Source organism: Patagioenas fasciata, chromosome 32, assembly GCF_037038585.1.
Source record: "Patagioenas fasciata isolate bPatFas1 chromosome 32, bPatFas1.hap1, whole genome shotgun sequence".
NCBI lineage: Eukaryota > Metazoa > Chordata > Aves > Columbiformes > Columbidae > Patagioenas > Patagioenas fasciata.
Window position 1 is genome coordinate 2226014 of NC_092551.1, and position 27363 is coordinate 2253376.

Genomic DNA, 27363 nt, shown 5'->3' on the forward strand with positions numbered 1-27363 from the left:
GTGGGGGGAGCCCCCCCCCCCAGCACCCCCCGTCCCCCCCAAAAGACGCGGGAGCCGGCGGAGGTTTCAGCGCTTTATACAAAGCCGAACTCGTGCGCTCCTGTTGCAGGAATTGACCCTTTCCGGGTGGTTTTATCCCAAAGGATAAGAGGGTCCTGCCCCCCCCCCTCCACCCCCCCCCCACCCCCCCGAGCCGCCCGCGGCCCCGCCCCCCCCAACCCCCCCCCCCCCCCAGGGGGTCCCCCCCAGAACCTGGGGGGGGGGGGGGGCAAAATGGGGGGGAAGGGGGGGGCAGGTGGACCCCCCAAGATGATGGGGACGGGGGGGATGGGGGGGGCTGGATGGGGACACCCCGGACCCTCCCCGAACCCCAAAATGGGGGGGGAGGGAGTGAGGACAGGGGGACCCCCCAGACTCTGGGTGGGACCCCAAAATGGGGGGGGATGGGGACAGGGGGACCCCCAAGATGATGGGGACAGGGGGACCCGGGAGGGGGGGCTGGATGGGGACACCCCGGACCCCCCCAGAGCATGGGGGGGACCCCAAAATGGGGGGGGGGGGGGAGAGGATTGGGACACCCCAAGGCCACCAGAACACAGAAATGGGGACAGGGACACCAGGAGCCCCGAGTGGGGGGGACAAGGACACCCCCAGCCCCCCAAAACCTTGGGAGAGAAGGACGAGGTCACCTTGTCACCCCCAAAATGAGAGGGGGACACCCCAGGATCCCCAAAATGGGGGGGACACGGACATCCCAGGATGGGCTTGGGGACACCCCAGGACCCCAAGGTGGGGGGGACAACAAGAGGAGCTCAGGACCCCCAAGGTGGGGTTGGAGTGGGACACCCAGGACACCCCAGGGTCCCCAAGGTGGGGGGGGACACCCCAGATATTGGGGGACAAGGACACCCCAGGACCCCCAGGGTAGGGATGGGGACACCCAGGACACCCCAGGGTCCCCAAGGTGGGGGGGACACCCCAGATATTGGGGGACAAGGATACCCCAGGACCCCCAGGGTAGGGATGGGGACACCAAGGACACCCCAGGGTCCCCAAGGTGGGGGGGGACACCCAGGACACCCCAGGGTACCCAAAGACGGGGGGGGACACAACACCCAGGACACCCCAGCTAATGGGGGACAAGGACACCTCAAGACCCCCAGGGTAGGGGGGGGGACACCAAGGACACTCCAGGACCCCCAAGGAAGGGGGGGACACCCCAGATATTGGGGGACAAGGACACCCCAGGACCCCCAAAGTAGGGATGGGGACACCAAGGACACCCCAGGGTCCCCAAAGTGGGGGGGGACACCCAGGACACCCCAGGGTACCCAAAGACGGGGGGGGGACACCCAGGGTCCTCAAGGTGGGGGGGACACCCAGGACACCCCAAGGTTCCCAAAGACGGGGGGGGACACTCAGGGTCCCCAAGGTGGGGGGGACACCCAGGACACCCCAGGGTACCCAAAGACAGGGGGGGACACCCAGGGTCCTCAAGGTGGGGGGGACACCCAGGACACCCCAGGGTACCCAAAGACGGGGGGGGACACCCAGGGTCCTCAAGGTGGGGGGGACACCCAGGACACCCCAGGGTACCCAAAGACGGGGGGGGACACCCAGGGTCCTCAAGGTGGGGGGGACACCCAGGACACCCCAGAACACCCAGGGTCCCCAAGGTGGGGGGGGGGACACCCAGGACACCCCAGGACACCCAAGGTGAGGGGGGGGACACCCAGGACACCCCAGGACACCCAAGGTGGGGGGGACACCCAGGGTCCTCAAGGTGGGGGGGGACACACCCAGGACACCCCAGGACACCCAAGGTGGGGGGGGGACACCCAGGACACCCCAGGACACCCAAGGTGGCGGGGGGGGGGACACCCAGGACACCCCACACTCCAAGCCAGGGGGGACAAGGCCACCCCCAGGTCCCCATGATTTGGGGGTGGGCTGAGCTCACCCAAACCCCCCTCTATGGTCCCCAAATGGTCCCCAAATGGTCCCCAAACGGTCCCCCCAGGGTCCCGCCCCCCCCGGTGTGCTGTGGGGGGTCAGACGGGCAGGATCTGCTCCAGGAGGCTCCGCGAGGCCGGGGGGATCCTGTCGGGGAACTTGACCTCGAACTCGATGACCAGGTCCCCGCGCTGGTCGGGGCTGCGGGGCAGGGGGAGCCCCTCGCCCGGGATGCGCCGCTTCACCCCCGGCTTCAGCACGTCCTGGAACACCATGGGGATGGTGCGGCCGTCCAGCGTGGGCGTGTTCACCGTGCAGCCGCACAGCGCCTGCGGGGACGGCACGGGGGACGCCGCGCTCGCTCGGGTCACCGGGGATCGCCACGAGGCTCCTCAAGCAACCCAGGGGGTCGCCGGTAACCAGCATGGCCAGCGGTAGCGCCGGCCGTCATGGCCGCACATCAGCCATCATGGCCGCCACAGCCAGACCAACCACCCATCATGGTTGCCCATCGTCCATTATGGCCGCCCATTGTCCATCATCAGCCATCATGGCCGCCCATCATCCATCATGGCCGCCCATCATCCATCATGGCCGCCCATAAGTCACAATCATCCATCATGGCCGCCCATCATCCATCATGGCCGCCCATCAGCCACCATCATCCATCATGGCCGCCCATCAGCCAACATCATTCATCATGGCCATCCATCATCCATCATGGCCGCCCATTGTCCATCATCATCCATCATGGCCGCCCATAAGTCACAATCATCCATCATGGCCGCCCATCATCCATCATCATCCATCATGGCCGCCCATCATCCATCATGGCGGCCCATTGTCCATCATCATCCATCATGGCCGCCCATCAGCCACCAACATCCATCATGGCCGCCCATAAGTCATCATCATCCATCATGGCCACCCATCAGCCATCATGGCCGCCCATCAGCCACCATCAGCCATCACGGCCGCCCATCATCCATCATGGCCGCCCATCAGCCACCAACATCCATCATGGTCGCCCATCAGCCATCATGGCCGCCCATCATCCATCATCATCCATCGTGGCCGCCCATCATCCATCATGGCCGCCCATCATCCATCATCATCCATCGTGGCCGCCCATCGTCCACCATCAGCCATCATGGCCGCCCATCATCCATCATGGCCGCCCATCATCCATCATCATCCATCATGGCCGCCCATCATCCATCATGGCCGCCCATCAGCCACCATCATCCATCATGGCCGCCCATCATCCATCATGGCCGCCCATCAGCCACCATCATCCATCATGGCCGCCCATCATCCATCATGGCCGCCCATCAGCCACCATCATCCATCATGGCCACCATCATCCATCATGGCCGCCCATCATCCATCATCAGCCATCATGGCCACCATCATCCATCATGGCCACCCATCATCCATCATGGCCACCCATCAGCCATCATGGCCACCACAGCCAGATCAACCACCCATCATGGCCGTTCATCATCCATCATGGCCGCCCATCAACCACCATGGCTAATCATGGCCGCCCATCATCCATCATGGCCGCCCATCATCCATCATGGCCGCCAATCATCCACCATTCTCCATCATGGCCACCCATCAGCCATCATGGCCACCACAGCCAGATCAACCACCCATCATGGCCGTTCATCATCCATCATGGCCGCCCATCATCCATCATGGCCGCCAATCATCCACCATGGCCACCACAGCCAGATCAACCACCCATCATGGCCGTTCATCATCCATCATGGCCGCCCATCAACCACCATGGCCGCCAATCATCCACCATGGCCACCACAGCCAGATCAACCACCCATCATGGCCGTTCATCATCCATCATGGCCACCCATCAACCACCATGGCCGCCAATCATCCACCATTATCCATCATGGCCGCCCATCATCCATCATGGCCGCCCATCGGCCACCATCATCCATCATGGCCGCCCATCAGCCACCATCATCCATCATGGCCACCCATCATCCATCATGGCTGCCCATCAGCCACCATCATCCATCATGGCCGCCCATCATCCATCATGGCCGCCCATCAGCCACCATCATCCATCATGGCCACCAATCATCCATCATCATCCATCATGGTCGCCCATCACCCACCATGGCCACCAGCACCCACCGTTGGCCACCATCGCCCACCATTGGCCAGACCAAGACCAACCCATCCCTGACATCCCCACCACTACCACAGCCAAGCCCAACCAGCTCCCAACATCCCCACCAAGATCAAGATCAAGACCAAGACCAACCCATCCCCAACGTCCCCACCAAGACCAAGACCACAACCAACCCATCCTCAGTGTCCCCACCATGACCAGGACCAACCCATCCCCAACGTCCCCACCAAGACCACGACCACAACCAACCCATCCTCAGTGTCCCCACCATGACCAAGACCAACCCATCCTCAGTGTCCCCACCATGACCAAGACCAACCCATCCCCAACGTTCCCAACAAGACCAAGACCACGACCAACCCATCCTCAGTGTCCCCACCAAGACCAAGACCAACCCATCCCCAACGTCCCCACCATGACCAAGACCACGACCAACCCATCCTCAATGTCCCCACCATGACCAAGACCACGACCAACCCATCCCCAACGTCCCCACCATGACCAAGACCACGACCAACCCATCCTCAATGTCCCCACCAAGACCAAGACCAACCCATCCTCAGTGTCCCCACCAAGACCAAGACCAACCCATCCCCAACGTCCCCACCAAGACCAAGACCAATCCATCCTCAATGTCCCCACCATGACCAAGACCAACCCATCCCCATCGTCCCCACCAAGACCAAGACCAAACCATTCCCATCGTCCCCACCAAGACCATGACCAACCCATCCTCAATGTCCCCACCAAGACCAAGACCAACCCATCCCCAATGTCCCCACCAAGACCATGACCAACCCATCCCCATCGTCCCCACCAAGACCACGACCAACCCATCCCCATCGTCCCCACCAAGACCACGACCAACCCATCCCCATCGTCCCCACCAAGACCAAGACCAATCCATCCCCATCGTCCCCACCATGACCAAGACCAACCCATCCCCATCGTCCCCACCAAGACCACGACCAACCCATCCTCAATGTCCCCACCATGACCAAGACCAACCCATCCCCATCGTCCCCACCAAGACCAAGACCAACCCATCCCCATCGTCCCCACCAAGACCACGACCAACCCATCCTCAATGTCCCCACCAAGACCAAGACCAACCCATCCCCATCGTCCCCACCAACCCCAAGACCAACCCATCCCCATCGTCCCCACCAACCCCAACCCATCCCAAACGTCCCCACCAACCCCAACCCACCCCAAACGTCCCCACCAACCCCAACCCATCCCAAACGTCCCCACCAACCCCAACCCATCCCAAACGTCCCCACCAACCCCAACCCATCCCAAACGTCCCCACCAACCCCAAACCATCCCAAACGTCCCCACCAACCCCAACCCACCCCAAACGTCCCTACCAACCCCAACCCACCCCAAACGTCCCCGCCAACCCCAACCCACCCCAAGCCGTCCCCACCAACCCCAACCCACCCCAAACGTCCCCACCAACCCCAACCCACCCCAAACGTCCCCGCCAACCCCAACCCACCCCAAACGTCCCCGCCAACCCCAACCCATCCCAAACGTCCCCGCCAACCCCAACCCATCCCAAACGTCCCCACCAACCCCAACCCATCCCAAACGTCCCCACCAACCCCAACCCACCCCAAACGTCCCCGCCAACCCCAACCCACCCCAAACGTCCCCGCCAACCCCAACCCACCCCAAACGTCCCCGCCAACCCCAACCCATCCCCAACGTCCCCGCCAACCCCAACCCATCCCCAACGTCCCCGCCAACCCCAACCCACCCCAAACGTCCCCACCAACCCCAACCCACCCCAAACGTCCCCACCAACCCCAACCCACCCCAAACGTCCCCGCCAACCCCAACCCATCCCAAACGTCCCCGCCAACCCCAACCCATCCCCAACGTCCCCGCCAACCCCAACCCACCCCAAACGTCCCCACCAACCCCAACCCACCCCAAACGTCCCCACCAACCCCAACCCACCCCAAACGTCCCCACCAACCCCAACCCACCCCAAACGTCCCCACCAACCCCAACCCACCCCAAACGTCCCCACCAACCCCAACCCACCCCAAACGTCCCCACCAACCCCAACCCATCCCAAACGTCCCCACCAACCCCAACCCACCCCAAACGTCCCCACCAACCCCAACCCACCCCAAGCCGTCCCCACCGCCCCAAGGCGCCCGCACCCACCTCGCGCAGGCTGATCTTCGCCGGGTAGACAATGTCCGATCCCTCCCGGCGGAACACGCTGTGCGGTTTGTCCTTGAGCACGAAGACCACGTCGGCCGGGATGTTGTTGGGCGTCTGGTCGCCCTCCTTGGGGAAGGTGATCTTGGTGCCCTCCTTCCACCCCCTCTTCACCTCGATGGTCAGGATCTTGTCCTCGTTCCTCACCGTCTTCCCATCTGGGTTGAGCCGTTTGTGGGAGATCTTCATCTTCTTGGTGCACCCGGTGTAGATCTCCTCCAACGACACCTTCAGGTCGTACAGAACCGGGGGGTCCTGCTTGCGGCACCCGCCCTCGGCGCCCCCCCGGCCGCGGGGGAAGCTGACGTTGCCGAACCCCCCCATGTGGAAGGTGGTGAAGGTGTCGTCGCCGTCATCGTCGTCGCCGTTGCGTTGGACGAAGAAGGTGTCGAAGGGGTTGCGGCCGTCGAAGAACTCGGCGAACATCTGGTGGGGGTCGCCCCGGAACGTGTAGGTGAAGGTGGGGCCATTGGAACCCCCTTGGGTGGAAGTGGGGGCGCCCCCTTTCAGCCCTACAAGGAGGGGGAAGGTGGCGGTGAGGCCGTGGGTGGGGTGGGGTGAGGGGTGCGTTCCGGCGCAGGGCGTGGGGACGCGGGCGTGGGGAACCGGTTCTGCTCGGCGCCCCGGGACGCGGCGCGGCCAGACGCACCGGACGGGCCCCGACAGGCCCAGCCGGATCCGCAGCCAAACCGCGGCGCGCCCGGAGCGGCTGCGGCACCGCGGGACGGCACCCAGGGCTCTGCACCCATGGGTGCTCCCCGGACTGGGGACGGCACCCAGGGCTCTGCACCCATGGGCGACCCCCAGACTGGGGATGGCACCCAGGGCTCTGCACCCATGGGCACCCCCATGGGCACCCCAGGACTGCACCCATGGGCACCCCCTGGACCGGGGACGGCACCCAGGGCTCTGCACCCATGGGCACCCCCATGGGCACCCCGGGACTGCACCCATGGGCACCCCCTGGACCAGGGACGGCACCCAGGGCTCTGCACCCATGGGCGACCCCCAGACTGGGGACGGCACCCAGGGCTCTGCACCCATGGGTGCTCCCCGGACTGGGGACGGCACCCAGGGCTCTGCACCCATGGGCGACCCCCAGACTGGGGACAGCACCCAGGGCTCTGCACCCATGGGCACCCCCATGGGCACCCCAGGACTGCACCCACGGGCACCCCCTGGACCGGGGACGGCACCCAGGGCTCTGCACCCATGGGCACCCCCATGGGCACCCCGGGACTGCACCCATGGGCACCCCCTGGACCAGGGACGGCACCCAGGGCTCTGCACCCATGGGCGACCCCCAGACAAGGGACGGCACCCAGGGCTCTGCACCCATGGGCACCCCCATGGGCACCCCGGGACTGCACCCATGGGCACCCCCTGGACCAGGGACGGCACCCAGGGCTCTGCACCCATGGGTGCTCCACAGACCGGGGATGGCACCCAGGGTTCTGCACCCATGGGTGCTCCCAGACCGGGGATGGCACCCAGGGCTCTGCACCCATGGGCGACCCCCAGACTGGGGATGGCACCCAGGGCTCTGCACCCATGGGTGCTCCCAGACCGGGGATGGCACCCAGGGCTCTGCACCCATGGGCGACCCCCAGACTGGGGACGGCACCCAGGGCTCTGCACCCATGGGTGCTCCCAGACCGGGGATGGCACCCAGGGCTCTGCACCCATGGGCAATCCCAGATCGGGGACGGCACCCAGGGCTCTGCACCCATGGGCGACCCCCAGACCAGGGACGGCACCCAGGGCTCTGCACCCATGGGTGCTCCCAGACCGGGGATGGCACCCAGGGCTCTGCACCCATGGGCAACCCCAGATCGGGGACGGCACCCAGGGCTCTGCACCCATGGGCGACCCCCAGACCAGGGACGGCACCCAGGGCTCTGCACCCATGGGTGCTCCCAGACTGGGGACGGCACCCAGGGCACTGCAGCCATGGGCACCCCCCAGACTGGGGACGGCACCCAGGGCTCTGCACCCATGGGCGCCCCCATGGTCACCTCGGGACTGCACCCATGGGCACCCCCTGGACCGGGGACGGCACCCAGGGCTCTGCACCCATGGGCACCCCAGGATGGCACCCATGGGACTGCACCCCCAGCTGCACCCATAGGCACCCTGGGACGGCACCCATGGGCACCCTGGGATGGCACCCATGGGACTGCACCCCCAGGATGGCACCCGTGGGACTGCACCCCCAGCTGCACCCATGGGCACCCCGGGACGACACCCATCAGCACCCCCCATACTGCACCCATGGGCACCCCGGGACGGCACCCATGGGCACCTGAGACTGCACCCATGGGCACCCCCCTGGGACAGTGCCCATGGGACGGCACCCGTGGGACGGCACCCATTGGCACCCCCCACCAGACCTGGTACCCCACACCCCAAACCCCCCCAGCCCCCCATTCTCATGGCCCAGCCCCCCCCAGCCCCCCCCAGCCCCACATCACCCCAAACCCACCTGGAACTCCTCCCCAGCCCCATCCTTCTGCCCCCCCCACTGTCCATCTTCCCCCCACATCCCCCCACCTTCACCCCCTCACCCCAGCACCCCCAGACCCCCCGATCACCCTGACCCCCAACACCCCCAGCCCCCCAAACCCCCCCCACACCACCCAGCCCCCCAAACCCCGAACCCCCCAACCCTCCCCACATCACCCAGCCCCCCAAACCCCCCACATCACCCAGTCCCCCAAACCCCCAGCCCCCCAAACCCCCCACATCACCCAGCCCCCCAAACCCCCAGCTCCCCAAAACCCCCAACCCCTCAACCCCCCCACATCCCCCAGCCCCCAAAACCCCCAACCCCCCCACATCACCCCGACTCCCATCACCCCAACCCCCCCCATCCCCCAGCTCCCCAAACCCCCAACCCCCCCACATCACCCCGATCCCCCCCATCCCCCCAAAACCCCCATCCCCCCCACATCCCACAGCCCCCCAAAACCCCCAGCCCCCCAACCCCCCCACATCACCCCGACCCCCCCAGCCCCCCAACCCCCCCACACCACCCCGACCCCCCCCACCCCGTCCCCCGTCCCCCGTCCCCCGCCGCGTCCCCAGGGCTCGGCTCCGCTCACCCTCCTCCCCGTACTTGTCGAAGATCTCCCTCTTCTTGGGGTCGCTGAGCACGTCGTAGGCCTCGGCCACCTCCTTGAATCGCTCCTCGGCTCCCGGCTCCTTGTTCTTGTCGGGGTGGAAGCGCAGGGCCTGCCGGCGGTAGGCCCGCCGCACGTCCTCGGCCGAGGCGCCGCGGGGCAGCCCCAGCGTGCGGTAATAGTCCTTCCCCATCCCCCGCGCCGCCGCTCTGGGCCGCCGCACGAACCTTCCAGAGCCCGCCGACCGCAAGGACACGCCCACCGCGCCGCTCGGCCAATGGGAGAGCGCGGTGGAGGGGAGAGGGTGGGGAGATGGGGGACAGCGCCACGCCCACCGCGGAGCTACGCGAATCAGCGGGCGCGACGGGGGTGGGGAGGAGGGTGGAGCCACGCCCACCGCGGAGCTACGCGAATCAGCGGGCGCGGCGGGGAGGGGGGAGGGTGGCGCCACGCCCACCGAGCCGTTCGGCCAATGGGAGAGCGCGCTGGAGAGGAGGGGGTGGGGAGATGGAGGGTGGAGCCACGCCCACCGCGGCGCTACGCGAATCAGCGGGCGCGGCGGGGGTGGGCAGAAGGAGGGTGGAGCCACGCCCACCGTGGAGCTACGCGAATCAGCGGGAGCGGCGGGGGCGGTGGAGGGAGGAGGGTGGCGCCACGCCCACCGAGCCGCTCGGCCAATGGGAGAGGGCGTTGGAGAGGAGGGGGTGGGGGAAAAGAGGGTGGTGTCACGCCCACCGCGGCGCTATGCGAATCAGCGGGCGCGGCGGGGGGGGGGGGGGGGGGAGGAGGGTGGCGCCACGCCCACCGAGTTGCTCGGCCAGTCCGAGTGCGCGGCGGCGCGGAGGGGCGGGGAGAAAGAGGGTGGCGCCACGCCCACCGAGCCGCTCGGCCAATGGGAGAGCGCGGTGGAGAGGAGAGGGTGGGGAGAGGGAGGGTGGAGACACGCCCACCGTGGAGCTACGCGAATCAGCGGGCGCGGCGGGGGTGGGGAGAAGGAGGGTGGAGCCACGCCCACCGCGGAGCTACGCGAATCAGCGGGCGCGGCGGGGAGGGGGGAGGGTGGCGCCACGCCCACCGAGCCGTTCGGCCAATGGGAGAGCGCGCTGGAGAGGAGGGGGTGGGGAGATGGAGGGTGGAGCCACGCCCACCGCGGCGCTACGCGAATCAGCGGGCGCGGCGGGGGTGGGCAGAAGGAGGGTGGAGCCACGCCCACCGTGGAGCTACGCGAATCAGCGGGAGCGGCGGGGGCGGTGGAGGGAGGAGGGTGGCGCCACGCCCACCGAGCCGCTCGGCCAATGGGAGAGGGCGTTGGAGAGGAGGGGGTGGGGGAAAAGAGGGTGGTGTCACGCCCACCGCGGCGCTATGCGAATCAGCGGGCGCGGCGGGGGGGGGGGGGGGGGGAGGAGGGTGGCGCCACGCCCACCGAGTTGCTCGGCTAGTCCGAGTGCGCGGCGGCGCGGAGGGGCGGGGAGAAAGAGGGTGGCGCCACGCCCACCGAGCCGCTCGGCCAATGGGAGAGCGCGGTGGAGAGGAGAGGGTGGGGAGAGGGAGGGTGGAGACACGCCCACCGTGGAGCTACGCGAATCAGCGGGCGCGGCGGGGGTGGGGAGAAGGAGGGTGGAGCCACGCCCACCGCGGAGCTACGCGAATCAGCGGGCGCGGCGGGGGTTGGGAGAAGGAGGGTGGAGCCACGCCCACCGCGGAGCTACGCGAATCAGCGGGCACGGCGGGGAGGGGGGAGGGAGGAGGGTGGCGCCACGCCCACCGAGCCGCTCGGCCAATGGGAGAGCGTGGTGGAGAGGAGAGGGTGGGGAGAAGGGGGACAGGGCCACGCCCCCCGCCCACCGCGCCGCCGGGGGGAGGAGGGTGGTGCCACCCCCACCGCGCCGCTCGGCCAATGGGAGAGCGCGGTGGAGGGGAGAGGGTGGGGAGGAGGATGGTGGAGCCACGCCCACCGCGGCGCTACGCGAATCAGCGGGCGCGGCGGGGGCGGGGAGAAGGAGGGTGGAGCCACCCTGGGAGACAGCGGGTCCGTGCCACCCGGAGTGCCGCCCTGGCACCCTGTGTCACCCACAGCGACAGCCCGGCCCTGTCACCCACAGCACCTGTCACCCACAGTGACACCTTGTCCCTGTCACCCCGTGTCATCCACAGCCACCATCACCTGCAGTGACACCCTGTTCCTGTCACCCTGTGTCACCCACGGTGTCACCCTGGCCCTGTCACCAAAGTGTCACCCACAGCAACACCCTGTCCCTGTCACCCCGTGTCACCCACAGTGTCACCCTGCCCCTGTCACCCTGTCCCTGTCACCCTGTGTCACCCCCATTGTCACCCTGTACCTGTCACCAAAGCGTCACACACAGTAACACCCTGTCCCTGTCACCCAGAGCCACCATCACCCACAGTGACACCCAGTCCCTGTCACCCTGTGTCACCCCCAGTGTCACCCTGGTCCTGCCACCCTGTGTCACCATCACCTGCAGTGACACCCTGGCCCTGTCACCCCGTGTCACCCACAGCGACACCTTGTCCCTGTCACCCTGTGTCACCCCCAGTGTCACCCTGTCCCTATCACTCTGTGTCACCCACAGTGTCACCCTGTCCCTGTCACCCAGAGCCACCATCACCCGCAGCGACACCCAGTCCCTGTCACCCTGTGTCACCCCCAGTGTCACCGTGTCGCCGTCTCCCATGGCACCCGTCACCCCAGAAGGCGGTTGTCCCTAACGATGTCCCCATGGGGGTCCCCTGTTTGGGTGACACCCGGTGAGGTGACATGGGGACACTGGGACGTGGGGACACGGGGCTAAAGGGGCATGGGGGACATCTGGACACGGGGACATGAGGATGCTGGGATAGAGGGGACATGGGGACATTGGGGACATGGGGACAGGGGGGATGAGGGACAAGGGGACATGGGGGACATGGGGGTCACAGGGACAAGGGGACACGTGGCCATGGGGACAGGGGGACGGGGGACACGGGGGGGACAAGGGGGGAGGCGGGAGAGCCTGTGTGGGGACACAATCCCTGTCCCCCCGTGTCCCCTTGTCCCCCCGTGTCCCCTTGTCCCTCCGTGCCCGTCCCGCAGGCCCCGCCCCCCGAGGCCCCGCCCCTCTCCTTCCCCCGCCCAGCGCGCTGCCCGTGAGCTGCGCCGCAATCCCATTGGCTGCCGCCTCCGTCACTCCGCGCCCCGCCTCCGCACCCCCATTGGCCGCGCTTTCCCGTTACCGCAGAAACTGGGCGGGGCAAGAGCGGAGGGGTCCCCCGGGTCCTGATTGGCCACTTGCCACACCCGCGCGGCGCCGATTGGCTGCGGTGCGGGCCCCGCCCGCCAGGTGGAAACGCGTGGGTCACGTGGGGGGAGCGGGGGCGGCCGGCGGGAGCGGCGGCGGAGCAGCGGCGGCCATGAAGCACTACGAGGTGAGGCGGCCCGCCCGCCCCGGCCCCGGCCCCGGCCCCGGCCTCACCCTCACCCCGGGCCCGGCCCGGCCCCGCCACCGGCTCCTCCTCCCGGTCCGGCTCGCTTGACCCCGCTCTCCTCCCCGCGGGCCGCCGCCATCCTTCCGCGCATGCGTGCGGGGCCGCCGCTGAGGGGGGGGGAGAATATCGGTGTGCGCATGCGCAGGAGCTCAGCCCCGCCTTTGGGGGCGGGGCCGGGGCTTTCCGGCGGGAGCCGAACGCGTTCGACGGGGTTCGGGCTGGTTCGGAACGGCCCGATCGCGTTCGGCGGGGTTCGGGCTGCTTCGGAACGGCCCGATCGCGTTCGGCGGGGTTCGGGCTGGTTCGGAGCGGCCCGATCGCGTTCGGCGGGGTTCGGGCTGGTTCGGAGCGGCCCGATCGCGTTCGGCGGGGCTCGGGCTGCTTCGGAACGGTCCGATCGCGTTCGGCGGGGTTCGGGCTGCTTCGGAACGGCCCGATCGCGTTCGGAAGCAGCCCGATCCCGTTCGGAACGGCCCGATCCCGTTCGGAACGGCCCGATCCGGTCCGGCGGGGTTCGGGCTGGTTCGGAACGGCCCGATCCGGTTCGGCGGGGTTCGGGCTGGTTCGGAACGGCCCGATCCGGTTCGGCGGGGCCCGGCCGCCCCCTCGGGCTCTCCCCGCCGTGCCCGGGCCCGTCCCGGCCGCACCTCCCACGCCGGCGCGGGGGTGAGGGGGGTGACGTCACGGCAACGATGACGTCACCGGGTGTGGCACCGCCCACGGCGGGGAGAGGGAGGGGGTGACACCTCGGGGGGGTCCCCGCTTTCCCCGGGGGGAAGGACCCCCGTGTCCCGCTTTGTCGCCCCTTTGTCCCCCCATGTCCCCCAATGTCCCCCCCTTGTCCTCCCATATCCCCCCATGCCCCCCCTTATCCTCCTCTTGTCCCACTTTGTCCCCCCTTATCCCCCCAGGTCCCCCCCTTGTCCCCCATTGTCCCCCCTTGACCCCCTTATCCCCCCATGACCCCCCCATTGTCCCCCCTTGTCCCCCTATGTCCCCCTACTGTCCCCCCTTTTCCTACCCTTACCCCCCTTTGTCCCCCATTATCCCCCCCATGTCCCCCCTTTTCCCCCCATGTCCCCCTTTTTCCCCCCATGTCCCCCTCTTGTCCCCCCCCTTGTCCCCCATTGTCCCCCCCCTTGTCCCACTTTGTCCCCCCTTATCCCCCCATGTCCCCCCTTTTGTCCCCACTTTGTCCCCCTCTTATCCCCCTTTGTCCCCCCTTTATCCCCCCCTTGTCCCCCCTTCTTCCCCCTTTGTCCACCCCACTGTCCCCCCACATCCCCCCTTGTCCCCTCTTTGTCCCCGCTTTGTTCCCCCTTATCCCCCAATGTCCCCCCTTGTCCCCCAATGTCCCCCCCTTGTCCTCCCATATCCCCACATGTCCCCCACTGTCCCCCCGTGTCCCCCATTGTCCCCCCATGTCCCCCCCTTATCCTCCTCTTGTCCCACTTTGTCCCCCTTGTCCCCCCGTTATCCCCCCATTGTCCCCCCCTTGTCCCCCATTGTCCCCCCTTGTCCCCCACGTTGTGTTCCCCATTGTCCCCCCTTCTATCCCCCCAACTCCCCCTTTGTCCCCCCCCTTGCCCATCCAGAAGTCGAGGCAAGAAACACTGTGTCCCCCCCATAGTGTCCCCCCCATAGTGTCCCCCCCATAGTGTCCCCATGGTGTGGTGTCCCCCCCATAGTGTCCCCCCCATAGTGTCCCCATGGTGTGGTGTCCCCCCCATAGTGTCCCCCCCATAGTGTCCCCATGGAGTGGTGTCCCCCCCATAGTGTCCCCCATAGTGTCCCCATGGAGTGGTGTCCCCCCCATAGTGTCCCCCCCATAGTGTCCCCATGGAGTGGTGTGTCCCCCATAGTGTCCCCCCCATAGTGTCCCCATGGTGTGGTGTCCCCCCCATAGTGTCCCCCCCATAGTGTCCCCCCCATAGTGTCCCCATGGTGTGGTGTCCCCCCTATAGTGTCCCCCCCATAGTGTCCCCATGGAGTGGTGTCCCCCCCATAGTGTCCCCCCCATAGTGTCCCCATGGAGTGGTGTCCCCCCCATAGTGTCCCCCCCATAGTGTCCCCATGGTGTGGTGTCCCCCCCATAGTGTCCCCCCCATAGTGTCCCCATGGTGTGGTGTGTCCCCCATAGTGTCCCCCCCATAGTGTCCCCATGGTGTGGTGTGTCCCCCCCATAGTGTCCCCCCCATAGTGTCCCCCCCATAGCGTCCCCACACCCACGGCTGGCAGGTGGGTCCTGTCCCCCCCCCGGTGGCAGTGGGAGGGGCCAGGGGCGGATGTTTGTCGTGTTTGTCATAGCTGAGCGGTGACAGCGACGGTGACAGCGACGGTGACACCGCGCGGGACACGGTGGGGGGCGGGGGATGAGCCAAAATAAACCTCCCCCCCCAGCGGTGTCACTGTCACCGTTGTGGCGGTGTCACTGTCACTGTCACTGCGTTCGGGGCTCCTTCAGACCCCCCGGTGGTGTCACTGTCACTGTCACCGTTCTCAGGGCTCCCATAGACCCCCCGGTGGTGTCACCGTCACTGTCACCGTTCTCAGGGCTCCCATAGACCCCCGGTGGTGTCACTGTCACTGTCACCGTTCTCAGGGCTCCCATAGACCCCCCGGTGGTGTCACTGTCACCGTTCTCAGGGCTCCCATAGACCCCCCGGTGGTGTCACTGTCACCGTTCTCAGGGTTCCCATAGACCCCCCGGTGGTGTCACTGTCACTGTCACCGTTCTCAGGGCTCCCATAGACCCCCCGGTGGTGTCACTGTCACTGTCACCATTCTCAGGGTTCCCATAGACCCCCCGGTGGTGTCACTGTCACTGTCACCGTTCTCAGGGCTCCCATAGACCCCCCGGTGCTGTCACTGTCACTGTCACCGTTCTCAGGGCTCCCATAGACCCCCCGGTGGTGTCACTGTCACTGTCACCGTTCTCAGGGTTCCCATAGACCCCCCGGTGGTGTCACTGTCACTGTCACCGTTCTCAGGGCTCCCATAGACCCCCCGGTGGTGTCACTGTCACTGTCACCGTTCTCAGGGCTCCCATAGACCCCCCGGTGGTGTCACTGTCACTGTCACCGTTCTCAGGGCTCCCATAGACCCCCCGGTGGTGTCACTGTCACTGTCACCGTTCTCAGGGCTCCCGTAGACCCCCCGGTGGTGTCACTGTCACCGTTCTCAGGGCTCCCATAGACCCCCCGGTGGTGTCACTGTCACTGTCACCGTTCTCAGGGCTCCCATAGACCCCCCGGTGGTGTCACTGTCACCATCCCCTTCATGGTGTCACAGGGTGACAGTCCTCTGTCCCATGTCACAGGGTGACAATCCCATATCACAGGGTGACAGTTCCCTGTCCCCTTCAGGGTGTCACAGGGTGACCGTTCACTGTCCCATATCATAGGGTGACAGTTCCCTGTGCTATATCACAAGGTGACAGTGCCATATCACAGGGTGACAGTCCCGTGTCACAGGGTGACAGTCCCCTGTCCCCTACAGGGTGTCATGGGGGACAATTCACTGTCCCCTTCAGGGTGTCACAGGGTGACAGTCCCCTATCCCATATCACAGGGGGACAGTCCCCTGTCCTGTATCACAGGGTGACAGTGCCATATCATAGGGTGACAATCCCCTGTCCCCTTTAGGGTGTCACAGGGGGACAGTCCCATGTCACAGGGTGACAGTCCCTTGTCACTTTCAGGGTGTCACAGGGTGACAATCCTGTGTCACAGGGTGACAGTTCCCTGTCCCCTTCAGGGTGTCACGGGGTGACAGTCCCATGTCACAGGCTGATAGTCCCTGTCCCCTTCAGGGTGTCACAGGGTGACAGTCGCGTGTCATAACGTGACAGTCCCATATCACACGGTGACAGTCCCTGTCCCCTTCAGGGTGTCACAGGGGGACAGTCCCATGTCACAGGGTGACAGTTCCTTGTCCCCTTCAGGGTGTCACAGGGTGACAATCCCCTATCCCATGTCACAGGGTGACAGTCCCTTGTCCCCTTCATGGTGTCACAGGGTGACAATCCCATGTCCCATGTCACAGGGTGACAATCCCATATCACAGGGTGACAGTTCCTTGTCACTTTCAAGGTATCACAGAGTGACAGTCCCGTGTCACAGGGTGACAGTTCCCTGTCCCCTTCAGGCTGTTACAGGGTGACAGTCGCGTGTCATAACATGACAGTCCCATATCACAGGGTGACAATCCCCTATCCCATGTCACAGGGTGACAATCCCCTATCCCATATTACAAGGGGCACAGTCCCCTGTCCTGTATCACAGGGTGACAGTGCCATATCATAGGGGGACAATCCCCTGTCCCCTTCAGGGTGTCACAGGGTGACAATCCCCTGTCCAATGTCACAGGGTGACAGTCCCTTGTCCCCTTTAGGGTGTCACAGGGGGACAGTCCCATGTCACAGGGTGACAGTTCCCTGTCCCCTTCAGGGTGTCACAGGGTGACAATCCCATGTCATAGGGTGACAATTCCATGTCCCCTTCAGAGTGTCACAGGGTGGCAATCCCATGTCCCATGTCACAGGGTGACAATCCGATATCACAGGGTGACAGTTACCTGTCCCCTTCAGGGTGTCACAGGGTGACAGTCCCGTGTCATAACGTGACAGTCCCATATCACAGGGTGACAGTCCCTGTCCCCTTCAGGGTGTCACAGGGGGACAGTCCCCTATCCCATATCACAGGGGGACAGTCCCCTGTCCTGTATCACAGGGTGACAGTGCCATATCACAGGGTGACAGTTCCCTGTCCCCTTCAGGGTGTCACAGGGGGACAGTCCCATGTCACAGGGTGACAGTCCCTTGTCCCCTTCAGGGTGTCACAGGGTGACAGTCCCGTGTCATAACGTGACAGTCCCGTATCACAGGGTGACAGTCCCTGTCCCCTTCAGGGTGTCACAGGGGGACAGTCCCCTGTCCCATGTCACAGGGCGACAGTCCCGTGTCATAGGGTGACAGTCCCTGTCCCCTTCAGGCTGTCACAAGGTGACAATCCCATGTCATAGGGTGACAGTTCCCCATCCCCTTCAGGCTGTCACAGGGTGACAGTTCCCTGTCCCCTTCAGGGTGTCACAGGGTGACAATCCCCTGTCCCGTGTCACAGGGTGACAATCCCATATCACAGGGTGACAGTCCCTGTCCCCTTCATGGTGTCACAGGGGGACAGTCTCCTGTCCCATGTCACAAGGCGACAGTCCCATGTCATACGGTGACAGTCCCTGTCCCCTTCAGGCTGTCACAGGGTGACAATCCCATGTCACAGGGTGACAATCCCGTGTGACAGCGTGACAATCCCATATCACAGCCTGCCCGTCCCTGTCCCCATCCCGCTCCCTCCGGGTGACGCACACCCGTCCCCCCCTCGGTCACATTGAACCGCGTGGCCTCTTCCCAGCCCATCCCCTCCCTCGTGCCACCGAGGCCCTTGGGGACACCGTGGGGACACCCTCAGGGACACCCTTGGGGACACCCTCAGGGACACCCATAGGGTCCATCCTCACCTGCGCCGCGTCCCCGTGTCCCCCGGTCCCCAGCGACCCCGTCCCTCCCGTGGCCACCACCGGGGCCACCTCCGGGGCCACCTCCTTGGCCACCAGGGCCAAGAGCCACCCAAACCAGGCTGGGGGGTGGAAAGGCGGGGGGGGGTGTTATATTTAGCAGCTCCCCAGCACCCTATCGAATTTCGGCGTCCCCGCGCCGTCCCCGGTGCCATGGAGGGCGCGGGGGTGTCACGGGAGGGGACCCCCATGTCCCCAGCCCCCGTGTTGGCGTTGTGGCGTCAGGGCCCCCCCGCCAAGAAGCGTTACAAGGTGGTTTTGTTCTTCGAGGTGGAGATCCTGGACGCGCGGACGCGGGAGAAGCTCTGCTTCCTCGATAAGGTAGAGGGGACGCGGGGACGGGGGCGCGGGGTTGGGGACGGGGACGTGGAGGTGACACCGTGTGTGTGTCCCCCACCCCCCTGCAGGTGGAGCCCAACGCCACGATCGCCGAGATCAAGAGCCTGTTCAACAAGGCCCGTACGTGGGGGTGGGGTGGGGACACGTCGGTGGGACATGGGGACACTGCCACAGGGTGGTGGGGACCCTCATGGTGGGTGGGGATGTGTCAGTGGGACATGGGGACACTGTCACGGGGTGGTGGGGACCCTCATTGTGACCAGGGACCCATCACAAGGCCATTGTGGTCACCTGTGGGACCTGGTACAGGCCCTTGGGGACACACCGTGGGGTGATGGTGACCCTCATGGTGGGTGGGGACACATCGCAGGGTCATGGGGACGCACCATGGGGTGGTGGTGACCCTCATGGTGGTGGGGATGTGACAGTGGGACATGGGGACACTGTCATGGGGTGGTGGGGACCCTCATTGTGACCAGGGACCCGTCACAAGGCCATTGTGGTCGCCTGTGGGACCTGGCACAGGCCCTTGGGGACCCACTGTGGGGTGATGGTGACCCTCATGGTGGGTGGGGACACATCACAGGACCATGGGGACACTGCCACAGGGTGGTGTGGACCATGGTGTTGGGTGGGGACACATCACAGGGTCATGGGGACCCAGTCACAGGGTGGTGGTGACCCTCATGGTGGTGGGAATGTGTCAGTGGGACATGGGGACACTGTCACGGGGTGATGGGGACCCTCATTGTGACCAGGGACCCATCGCAAGGCCATTGTGGTCACCATTGGGACCTGGCACAGGCCCTTGGGGACACACCGTGGGGTGGTGGTGACCCTCATGGTGGGTGGGGACACATCGCAGGGTCATGGGGACGCACCATGGGGTGGTGGTGACCCTCATGGTGGTGGGGATGTGACAGTGGGACATGGGGACACTGTCATGGGGTGGTGGGGACCCTCATTGTGACCAGGGACCCGTCACAAGGCCATTGTGGTCGCCTGTGGGACCTGGCACAGGCCCTTGGGGATCCACCGTGGGGTGGTGGTGACCCTCATGGTGGGTGGGGACACATCAAAGGGCCATGGGGACCCACCATGGGGTGGTGGTGACCCTCATGGTGGGTGGGAATGTGTCAGTGGGACATGGGGACACTGTCACGGGGTGGTGGGGACCCTCATTGTGACCAGGGACCCATCGCAAGGCCATTGTGGTCACCATTGGGACCTGGCACAGGCCCTTGGGGATCCACCGTGGGGTGGTGGTGACCCTCATGGTGGGTGGGGACACATCACAGGGCCATGGGGACCCACCATGGGGTGGTGGTGACCCTCATGGTGGGTGGGAATGTGTCAGTGGGACATGGGGACACTGTCACGGGGTGGTGGGGACCCTCATTGTGACCAGGGACCCATCACAAGGCCATTGTGGTCACCTGTGGGACCTGGCACAGGCCCTTGGGGACCCGCCATGGGGTGATGGTGACCCTCATGGTGGGTGGGGACACATCACAGGGCCATGGGGACCCACCATGGGGTGGTGGTGACCCTCATGGTGGGTGGGAATGTGTCAGTGGGACATGGGGACACTGTCACGGGGTGGTGGGGACCCTCATTGTGACCAGGGACCCGTCACAAGGCCATTGTGGTCACCTGTGGGACCTGGCACAGGCCCTTAGGGACCCACTGTGGGGTGGTGGTGACCCTCATGGTGGGTGGGGACACATCACAAGGCCATGGGGACCCGCCATGGGGTGGTGGTGACCCTCATGGTGGGTGGGAATGTGTCAGTGGGACATGGGGACACTGTCACGGGGTGGTGGGGACCCTCATTGTGACCAGGGACCCGTCACAAGGCCATTGTGGTCACCTGTGGGACCTGGCACAGGCCCCTGGGGACCCACCATGGGGTGATGGTGACCCTCATGGTGGGTGGGGACGTGTCACAGGGCCATCATGGTCCCCTTGGGGACCAGGGACCTGTCACAGGCCCTTGGGAACCCTCATTGTCGTTGGGGACCCGTCATGGAGTGCTGGGGACCCTGTTGTGACAAGGGACGTGTCACAGGGTACTGGCGACTCTATTGTCACCAGGGTCCTGTCACGGGGCTGTCCCCAGGGACCCCGCTTGTCACCAGAGCCCATTGTGGCACCATGGGGACCCCCATTGTCCCCAGGGCCCATTGTGACCTTCAGGGGACCCCCTTTGTCCCCAAGGCCCATTGTGACATGGTGGGGACCCCTCTTGTCCCCAGGGCCCATTGTGGCACCATGGGGACCCCTCTTGTCCCCAGGGCCCATTGTGACATTCAGGGGACCCCCATTTGTCCCCAGGGCCCATTGTGACATCCTGGAGACCCCCTTTGTCCCCAGGGCCCATTGTGGCACCATGGGGACCCCCCTTGTCCCCACCGTCCGTGTCCCCACGGTGCCACCTCCACTGTCCCCTCTGTCCCGCAGATCCCCAGTGGTACCCAGCCCGGCAGTCCCTGCGCCTGGACCCCAGTGAGTGTCCCCCGGTGTCCCCAAGGTGTCCCCTCAATGTCCCTGGGTGTCCCATGGTGTCCCTGGGAGTCCCTGTGTGTCCCATGGTGTCCCCAGGTGTCCCTGTGGTGTCCCGTGGTGTCCCTGTGGTGTCCCCCCAGTGTCTGCTGGTGGCCCCAAGTGGCCCCGTGGTGTCCCCCGCTGTCCCCTGGTGTCCCTGTGTTCTCTCCTGCGTGTTCCTGTGGTGTCCCTTTGTTGTCCCCGAGTGTCACCGCTGTCCCTGCTCTCCCTGCTGTCCCTGGGTGTCTCTGGGTGTCCCCACTGTCCCCAGTGTCCCTGGGTGTCCCTGCTGTCCCTGGGTGTCCCTGGGTGTCCCCAGTGTCCCTGGGTGTCTCTGGGTGTCCCCACTGTCCCCGCTGTCCCTGGGTGTCCCCACTGTCCCTGCTGTCCCTGCTCTCCCCACTGTCCCTGGGTGTCCCCACTGTCCCTGGGTGTCCCTGCTCTCCCCAGTGTCCCCACTCTCCCCACTGTCCCTGGGTGTCCCCACTGTCCCCATTGTCCCCAGCATCCCTGGGTGTCCCTGCTGTCCCCACTGTCCCTGCTCTCCCTGCTGTCCCCACTGTCCCCAGTGTCCCTGGTGTCCCCACTATCCCTGGTGGCCCTGGGTGTCCCCACTGTCCCTGGGTGTCCCTGCTGTCCCCGGTGTCCCCACTGTCCCTGGGTGTCCCCACTGTCCCCACTGTCCCCACTGTCCCCAGCATCCTTGGGTGTCCCTGCTGTCCCCAGTGTCCCTGCTCTCCCCGCTGTCCCTGGGTGTCCCTGGTGTCCCTGGGTGTCCCCACTATCCCTGCTGTCCCCACAATCCCCGCTGTCCCTGGGTGTCCCCGCTGTCCCCACAGTCCCTACTTTCCCTGCTGTCCCCGGGTGTCCCCACTGTCCCTGGGTGTCCCCACTGTCACCAGTGTCCCGGGTGTCCCCACTGTCCCTGGGTGTCCCCACTGTCACCAGTGTCCCGGGTGTCCCCACTGTCCCTGGGTGTCCCTGCTCTCCCCAGTGTCCCTGGTGTCCCCAATGTCCCCACAGTCTCCGCTGTCCCCACTGCCCCCGCTGTCCCTGGGTGTCCCTGCTGTCCCCACTGTCCCTGGTGTCCCCACTACCCCCACTGTCCCTGGGTGTCCCCACTGTCTCTGGGTGTCCCTGCTGTCCCCACTGTCCCTCGGTGTCCCCGCTGTCCCCACTGTCCTTGCTCTCCCTGCTCTCCTCACTGTCCCTGGGTGTCCCTGCTGTCCCTGGGTGTCCCCACTGTCCCCACTGTCCCCACTGTCCCCACTGTCCCTGTTCTCCCCGCTGTCCCTGGGTGTCCCTGCTGTCCCTTCTCTCCCTGTTGTCCCCATTGTCCCCGAGTGTCCCTGGGTGTCCCCACTGTCCCTGCTCTCCCCGCTGTCCCCACTGTCCCTGGGTGTCCCCTCTGTCCCTGGGTGTCCACGCTGTCCCCATTGTCCCTTCTCTCCCTGCTGTCCCCACTGTCCCCAGCATCCCCGGGTGTCCCCACAGTCCCCACTGTCCCCATGTCCCTTCTCTCCTCAGTGTCCCCACTGTCCCTGGCTGTCCCTTCTCTCCCCACTGTCCCTGGCTGTCCCCGCTGTCCCTGGGTGTCCCTGCTCTCCCCGCTGTCCCCACAGTTCCCGCTGTCCCCGGGTGTCCCCGGTGTCCCCATGTCCCTGTCCCCATTGTCCCCATGTCCCTGTCCCTGCTCTCCCCGCTGTCCCGGGTGTCCCCGGTGTCCCCATGTCTGCATCCCCAGTGTCCCCATGTGCGTGTCCCTGTCTGTCCCCAGTGTCCCCATGTCCCTGTCCCCGCTCTCCCCGCTGTCCCGGGTGTCCCCGGTGTCCCCATGTCCGTGTCCCCAGTGTCCCCATGTCCCTATCCCCGCTCTCCCGGCTGTCCCAGGTGTCCCCGGTGTCCCCATGTCCGTGTCCCCATGTCCCTATCCCCGCTCTCCCGGCTGTCCTGGGTGTCCCCATTGTCCCCATGTCCCTGTCCCCGCTCTCCCCTCTGTCCCCGGGTGTCCCCAGTGTCCCCATGTCCCTGTCCCCACTCACCCCGCTGTCCCTATCTGTCCCCGGTGTCCCCATGTCCGTGTCCCCACCTCCCTATCCCTGCTCTCCCGGCTGTCCCCGGGTGTCTCTGGGTGTCCCCGGGTGTCCCCAGTGTCCCCATGTCCCTGTCCCCGCTCTCCCCGCTGTCCCGGGTGTCCCCAGTGTCCCCATGTGCACGTCCCCAGTGTCCCCATGTGCGCCTCCCCGGGTGTCCCCAGTGTCCCCATGTGCACGTCCCCAGTGTCCCCATGTGCGCCTCCCCGGGTGTCCCCAGTGTCCCCATGTGCGTGTCCCTGTCTGTCCCCGGTGTCCCCATGTGCGCGTCCCCGGGTGTCCCCAGTGTCCCCATGTCCCCGGTGTCCCCATGTGCGCGTCCCTGGGTGTCCCCGGTGTCCCCATGTCCCCGGTGTCCCCATGTCCCCGGTGTCCCCAGAGGGCCGCTCCCTGCGTGACGAGGACGTGCTGCAGTCGCTGCCCGTGGGCACCACGGCCACCTTCTACTTCCGGGACCTGGGCGCCCAGATCAGCTGGGTCACGGTCAGTCCGTCCGTCCATCCGTCCGTCCCTCTGTCCCCGTGTCCATCCCTTTGTCCCTTAGTCTCTCCATCCATCTGTCCGTCCCTCTGTCCCTGTGTCCGTCCCTCATCTGTCCGTCCCTCCGTCCCTCTGTCCCCGTGTCCGTCCCTCTGTCCCTCTGTCCATCCCTCTGTCCCTCTGTCCCTCTGTCCATCCCTCTGTCCCTCTGTCCCTGTGTCCCTCCCTCTGTCCCTCTGTCCCCGTGTCCCTCCCTCTGTCCCTCTGTCCCCGTGTCCATCCGTCTGTCCCCGTGTCCCTCCCTCTGTCCCTCTCTCCATCCCTTTGTCCCCGTGTCCATCCCTCATCTGTCCATCCATCCATCCCTCTGTCCCCGTGTCTCTCCCTCTGTCCCCGTGTCGGTCCCTCTGTCCCTCTGTCCATCCCTCTGTCCCCGTGTCTCTCCCTCTGTCCCCATGTCCCTCTGTCCCTCTGTCCCCGTGTCTGTCCCTCATCTGTCCATCCATCCGTCTGTCCCCATGTCCGTCCCTCTGTCCCTTTATCTGTCCGTCCATCCCTCTATCCCTGTGTCTCTCCCTCTGTCCCCATGTCCCTCTGTCCCCGTGTCCATCCCTCATCTGTCCATCCATCCGTCTGTCCCCGTGTCTGTCCCTCTGTCCCTTCATCTGTCCATCTGTCCGTCCCACTGTCCCTCTGTCCCCGTGTCCGTCCCTCTGTCCCTTCATCTGTCCGTCCCTCTGTCCCTCTGTCCCTGTGTCTGTCCCTCTGCCCTCTGTCTGTCCGTTCGTCCCTCTGTCCCCGTGTCCGTCCCTCATCTGTCCATCCATCCGTCTGTCCCCGTGTCCGTCCCTCTGTCCCTTTATCTGTCCGTCCATCCCTCCCTCTGTCCCCGTGTCTGTCCCTCTGTCCCTGTGTCTGTTCCTCTGTCCCTTCGTCCATCCATCCCTCTGTCCCCATGTCCATCCCTCATCTGTCCATCCATCCATCCGTCTGTCCTCATGTCCGTCCCTCTGTCCCCGTGTCAGTCCCTCTGTCCCTTCGTCTGTCCGTCCATCCGTCCCTCTGTCCCTGTGTCCGTCCCTCATCTGTCCGTCCATCCATCCGTCTGTCCCCGTGTCCATCCCTCTGTCCCTTCATCTGTCTGTCCCTCTGTCCCCGTGTCCGTCCCTCTGTCCCTTCGTCTGTCCGTCCGTCCGTCCCTCTGTCCCCGTGTCTGTCCCTTTGTCTGTCTGTCCCTCTCCCCCCCGTCACCTCTGTGCTCTGTCCAGCCGTCTGTCCCTCAGCTGGGCCCTCTGCTGTCCCTGTGTCCCTCTGTCTGTCCCTGTGTCCCTCTGGCTGTCCTTGTGTCCCTCTGGCTGTCCCTGCCTCCCTCTGCATGTCCCTCTGTCCGTCCCTGTGTCCCTCGGTGCCCGCCGCCGTCCCTCTGTCCATCCACCCGGCCCCCTGTCCGTCCCTCTGTCCATCCCTCCCTCACTGTGTGTCCCCATGTCCCCTGTGTCCCCCTGCCCCCAGTGTCCCCCCATCCCCAGTGTCCCCCATGTCCCTCCTGTCTCCCCAGTGTCCCCATGTTCCCAGTGTCCCCCCATGTCCCTCGTGTCTCCCCAGTGTCCCCATGTCCCCAGTGTCCCCCCATCCCCACTGTCCCCCTGTCCCCAGTGGCCCCAAGGCCCCCCAGTGTCCCTTGTGTCCCCACAATGTCCCCATGTCCCCTGTGTCCCCATGTCCCCAATGCCCCCATGTCCCCTCTGCCCCCCCATGTCCCCAGTGTCCCCCCATCCCCAGTGTCCCCATGTCCCCTGTGTCCCCCATGTCCCCAGTGTCCCCCCATCCCCAGTGTCCCCCTGTCTCCAGTGTCCCCATGTCCCCCCGATATCCCCAGTGTCCCCATGTCCCTCATGTCTCCCTAATGTCCCCATGTCCCCTTTGTCCCCATGTCCCCTCAATGTCACCAGTGACCCCTGTCCCCCCAGTGTCCTCCCATCCCCAGTGTCCCCCTGTCCCCCCATGTCCCTTGTGTCCCCCCGGTGTCCCCAATGTCCCCATGTCCCCTGTGTCCCCATGTCCCCTGTGACCCCCCAATGTCCCTAGTGTCCCCCTGTCCCCCCAGTGTCCCCCATGTCCCTCGTGTCTCCCCAATACCCTCAATGTCCCCAATGTCCCCAGTGTCCCCAGTGTCCCCCATGTCTCCAGTGTCCCCATGTCCCCCCGTGTCTCCCTGTGTCCCCGTGTCCCCCTGTCCCCCCACTGTCCCCCCATCCCCAGTGTCCCCATGTCCCCCCATGTCCCCAGTGTCCTCCTGTCCCCAGAGTCCCCCCAGTGTCCCCATGTCCCCCTGTGTCCCCAATGCCCCCAGTGTCCCCATGTCCCCTGTGTCCCCATGTCCCTCACCCGGTCCGTCCGTCTGTCCGCAGGTGTTCCTGACGGAGTACGCGGGGCCGCTGCTCATCTACCTGCTCTTCTACTTCCGCGTCCCCTTCCTGTACGGCCCGCGCTACGACTTCACGGCCAGCAGGCACCACGTGGTGCAGTGAGTGACGGGGGCACGTGGGGACATTGGGGACGTTGGGGGCATTGGGGGTATTGGGGACATTGGGGGCATTGGGGGCATTGGGGACATGGGGGACATTGGGGGCATTGGAGACATTGGGGGCATGGGGGGCATTGGGGACATGGGGGACATTGGGGACATTGGGGACATGGGGGGCATTGGGGACATGGGGGGCATTGGGGACATTGGGGGCATTGGGGACATTGGGGGCATTGGGGAGGTTGGGGACACTGGGGGCATTGGGTGCATTTGGGACATTTGGGACATTGGGAGCATTGGGGGCATTGGGGAGGTTGGGGACATTGGGGGCATTGGGGACGTTGGGGGCATTGGGGGTATTGGGGACATTGGCGAGATTGGGGACATTGGGGACGTTGGGGGCATTGGGGGTATTGGGGACATTGGGGGCATGGGGGGCATTGGGGACATGGGGGGCATTGGGGACATTGGGGACATGGGGGGCATTGGGGACGTGGGGGGCATTGGGGACATTGGGGACATGGGGGGCATTGGGGACATTGGAGGCATGGGGGAGGTTGGGGACACTGGGGGCATTGGGTGCATTTGGGACATTTGGGACATTGGGAGCATTGGGGGCATTGGGGAGGTTGGGGACATGGGGGGCATTGGGGACATTGGGGGAATTGGGGAGGTTGGGGACACTGGGGGCATTGGGTGCATTTGGGACATTTGGGACATTGGGAGCATTGGGGGCATTGGGGAGGTTGGGGACATTGGGGGCATTGGGGGCATTGGGGAGGTTGGGGACATTGGGGGCATTGGGGACATTGGGGACATTGGGGGCATTGGGGACATTGGGGGCATTGGGGAGGT

At 65.8% G+C, this 27363-nt stretch overlaps 2 protein-coding genes across 6 annotated transcripts in view; one reads left to right on the forward strand and one right to left on the reverse strand.

Moving 5' to 3' along the window:
- Nucleotides 1-2047: 2047 nt before the first annotated feature.
- DNAJB1 (DnaJ heat shock protein family (Hsp40) member B1) lies at nucleotides 2048-9870 on the reverse strand. Of its 2 annotated transcripts, none has more exons than XM_071800674.1 (3): nucleotides 9448-9870; nucleotides 6290-6858; nucleotides 2048-2216 (listed from the first exon to the last, which is right to left on the reverse strand). In XM_071800674.1, the coding sequence occupies exons 1-3, from the start codon at nucleotides 9656-9658 to the stop codon at nucleotides 2052-2054; spliced, it is 945 nt and encodes a 314-aa protein (XP_071656775.1). In that variant the 5' UTR covers nucleotides 9659-9870; the 3' UTR covers nucleotides 2048-2051. The 2 variants fall into 2 exon arrangements, with proteins under 2 accessions (XP_071656775.1, XP_065715310.2); XM_065859238.2 differs by having other exon boundaries at nucleotides 2048-2282; nucleotides 9448-9862.
- Nucleotides 9871-12765: 2895 nt separating this feature from the next.
- Nucleotides 12766-27363, forward strand: part of TECR (trans-2,3-enoyl-CoA reductase) — a 28960-nt gene continuing 14362 nt past the window's right edge. Inside the window, exons 1-6 of one of the 4 annotated variants that reach the window (XM_071800601.1) lie at nucleotides 12767-12891; nucleotides 18796-18846; nucleotides 18933-18984; nucleotides 21325-21369; nucleotides 23881-23984; nucleotides 26393-26508. In XM_071800601.1, the coding sequence (XP_071656702.1) occupies nucleotides 12877-12891; nucleotides 18796-18846; nucleotides 18933-18984; nucleotides 21325-21369; nucleotides 23881-23984; nucleotides 26393-26508 (383 nt within the window). In that variant the 5' untranslated portion in view covers nucleotides 12767-12876. Of the gene's footprint in view, nucleotides 12892-18795; nucleotides 18847-18932; nucleotides 18985-21324; nucleotides 21370-23880; nucleotides 23985-26392; nucleotides 26509-27363 lie in introns of all 4 variants that reach the window. The other 3 variants (XM_065859232.2, XM_071800602.1, XM_065859233.2) reach the window with 3 other exon arrangements.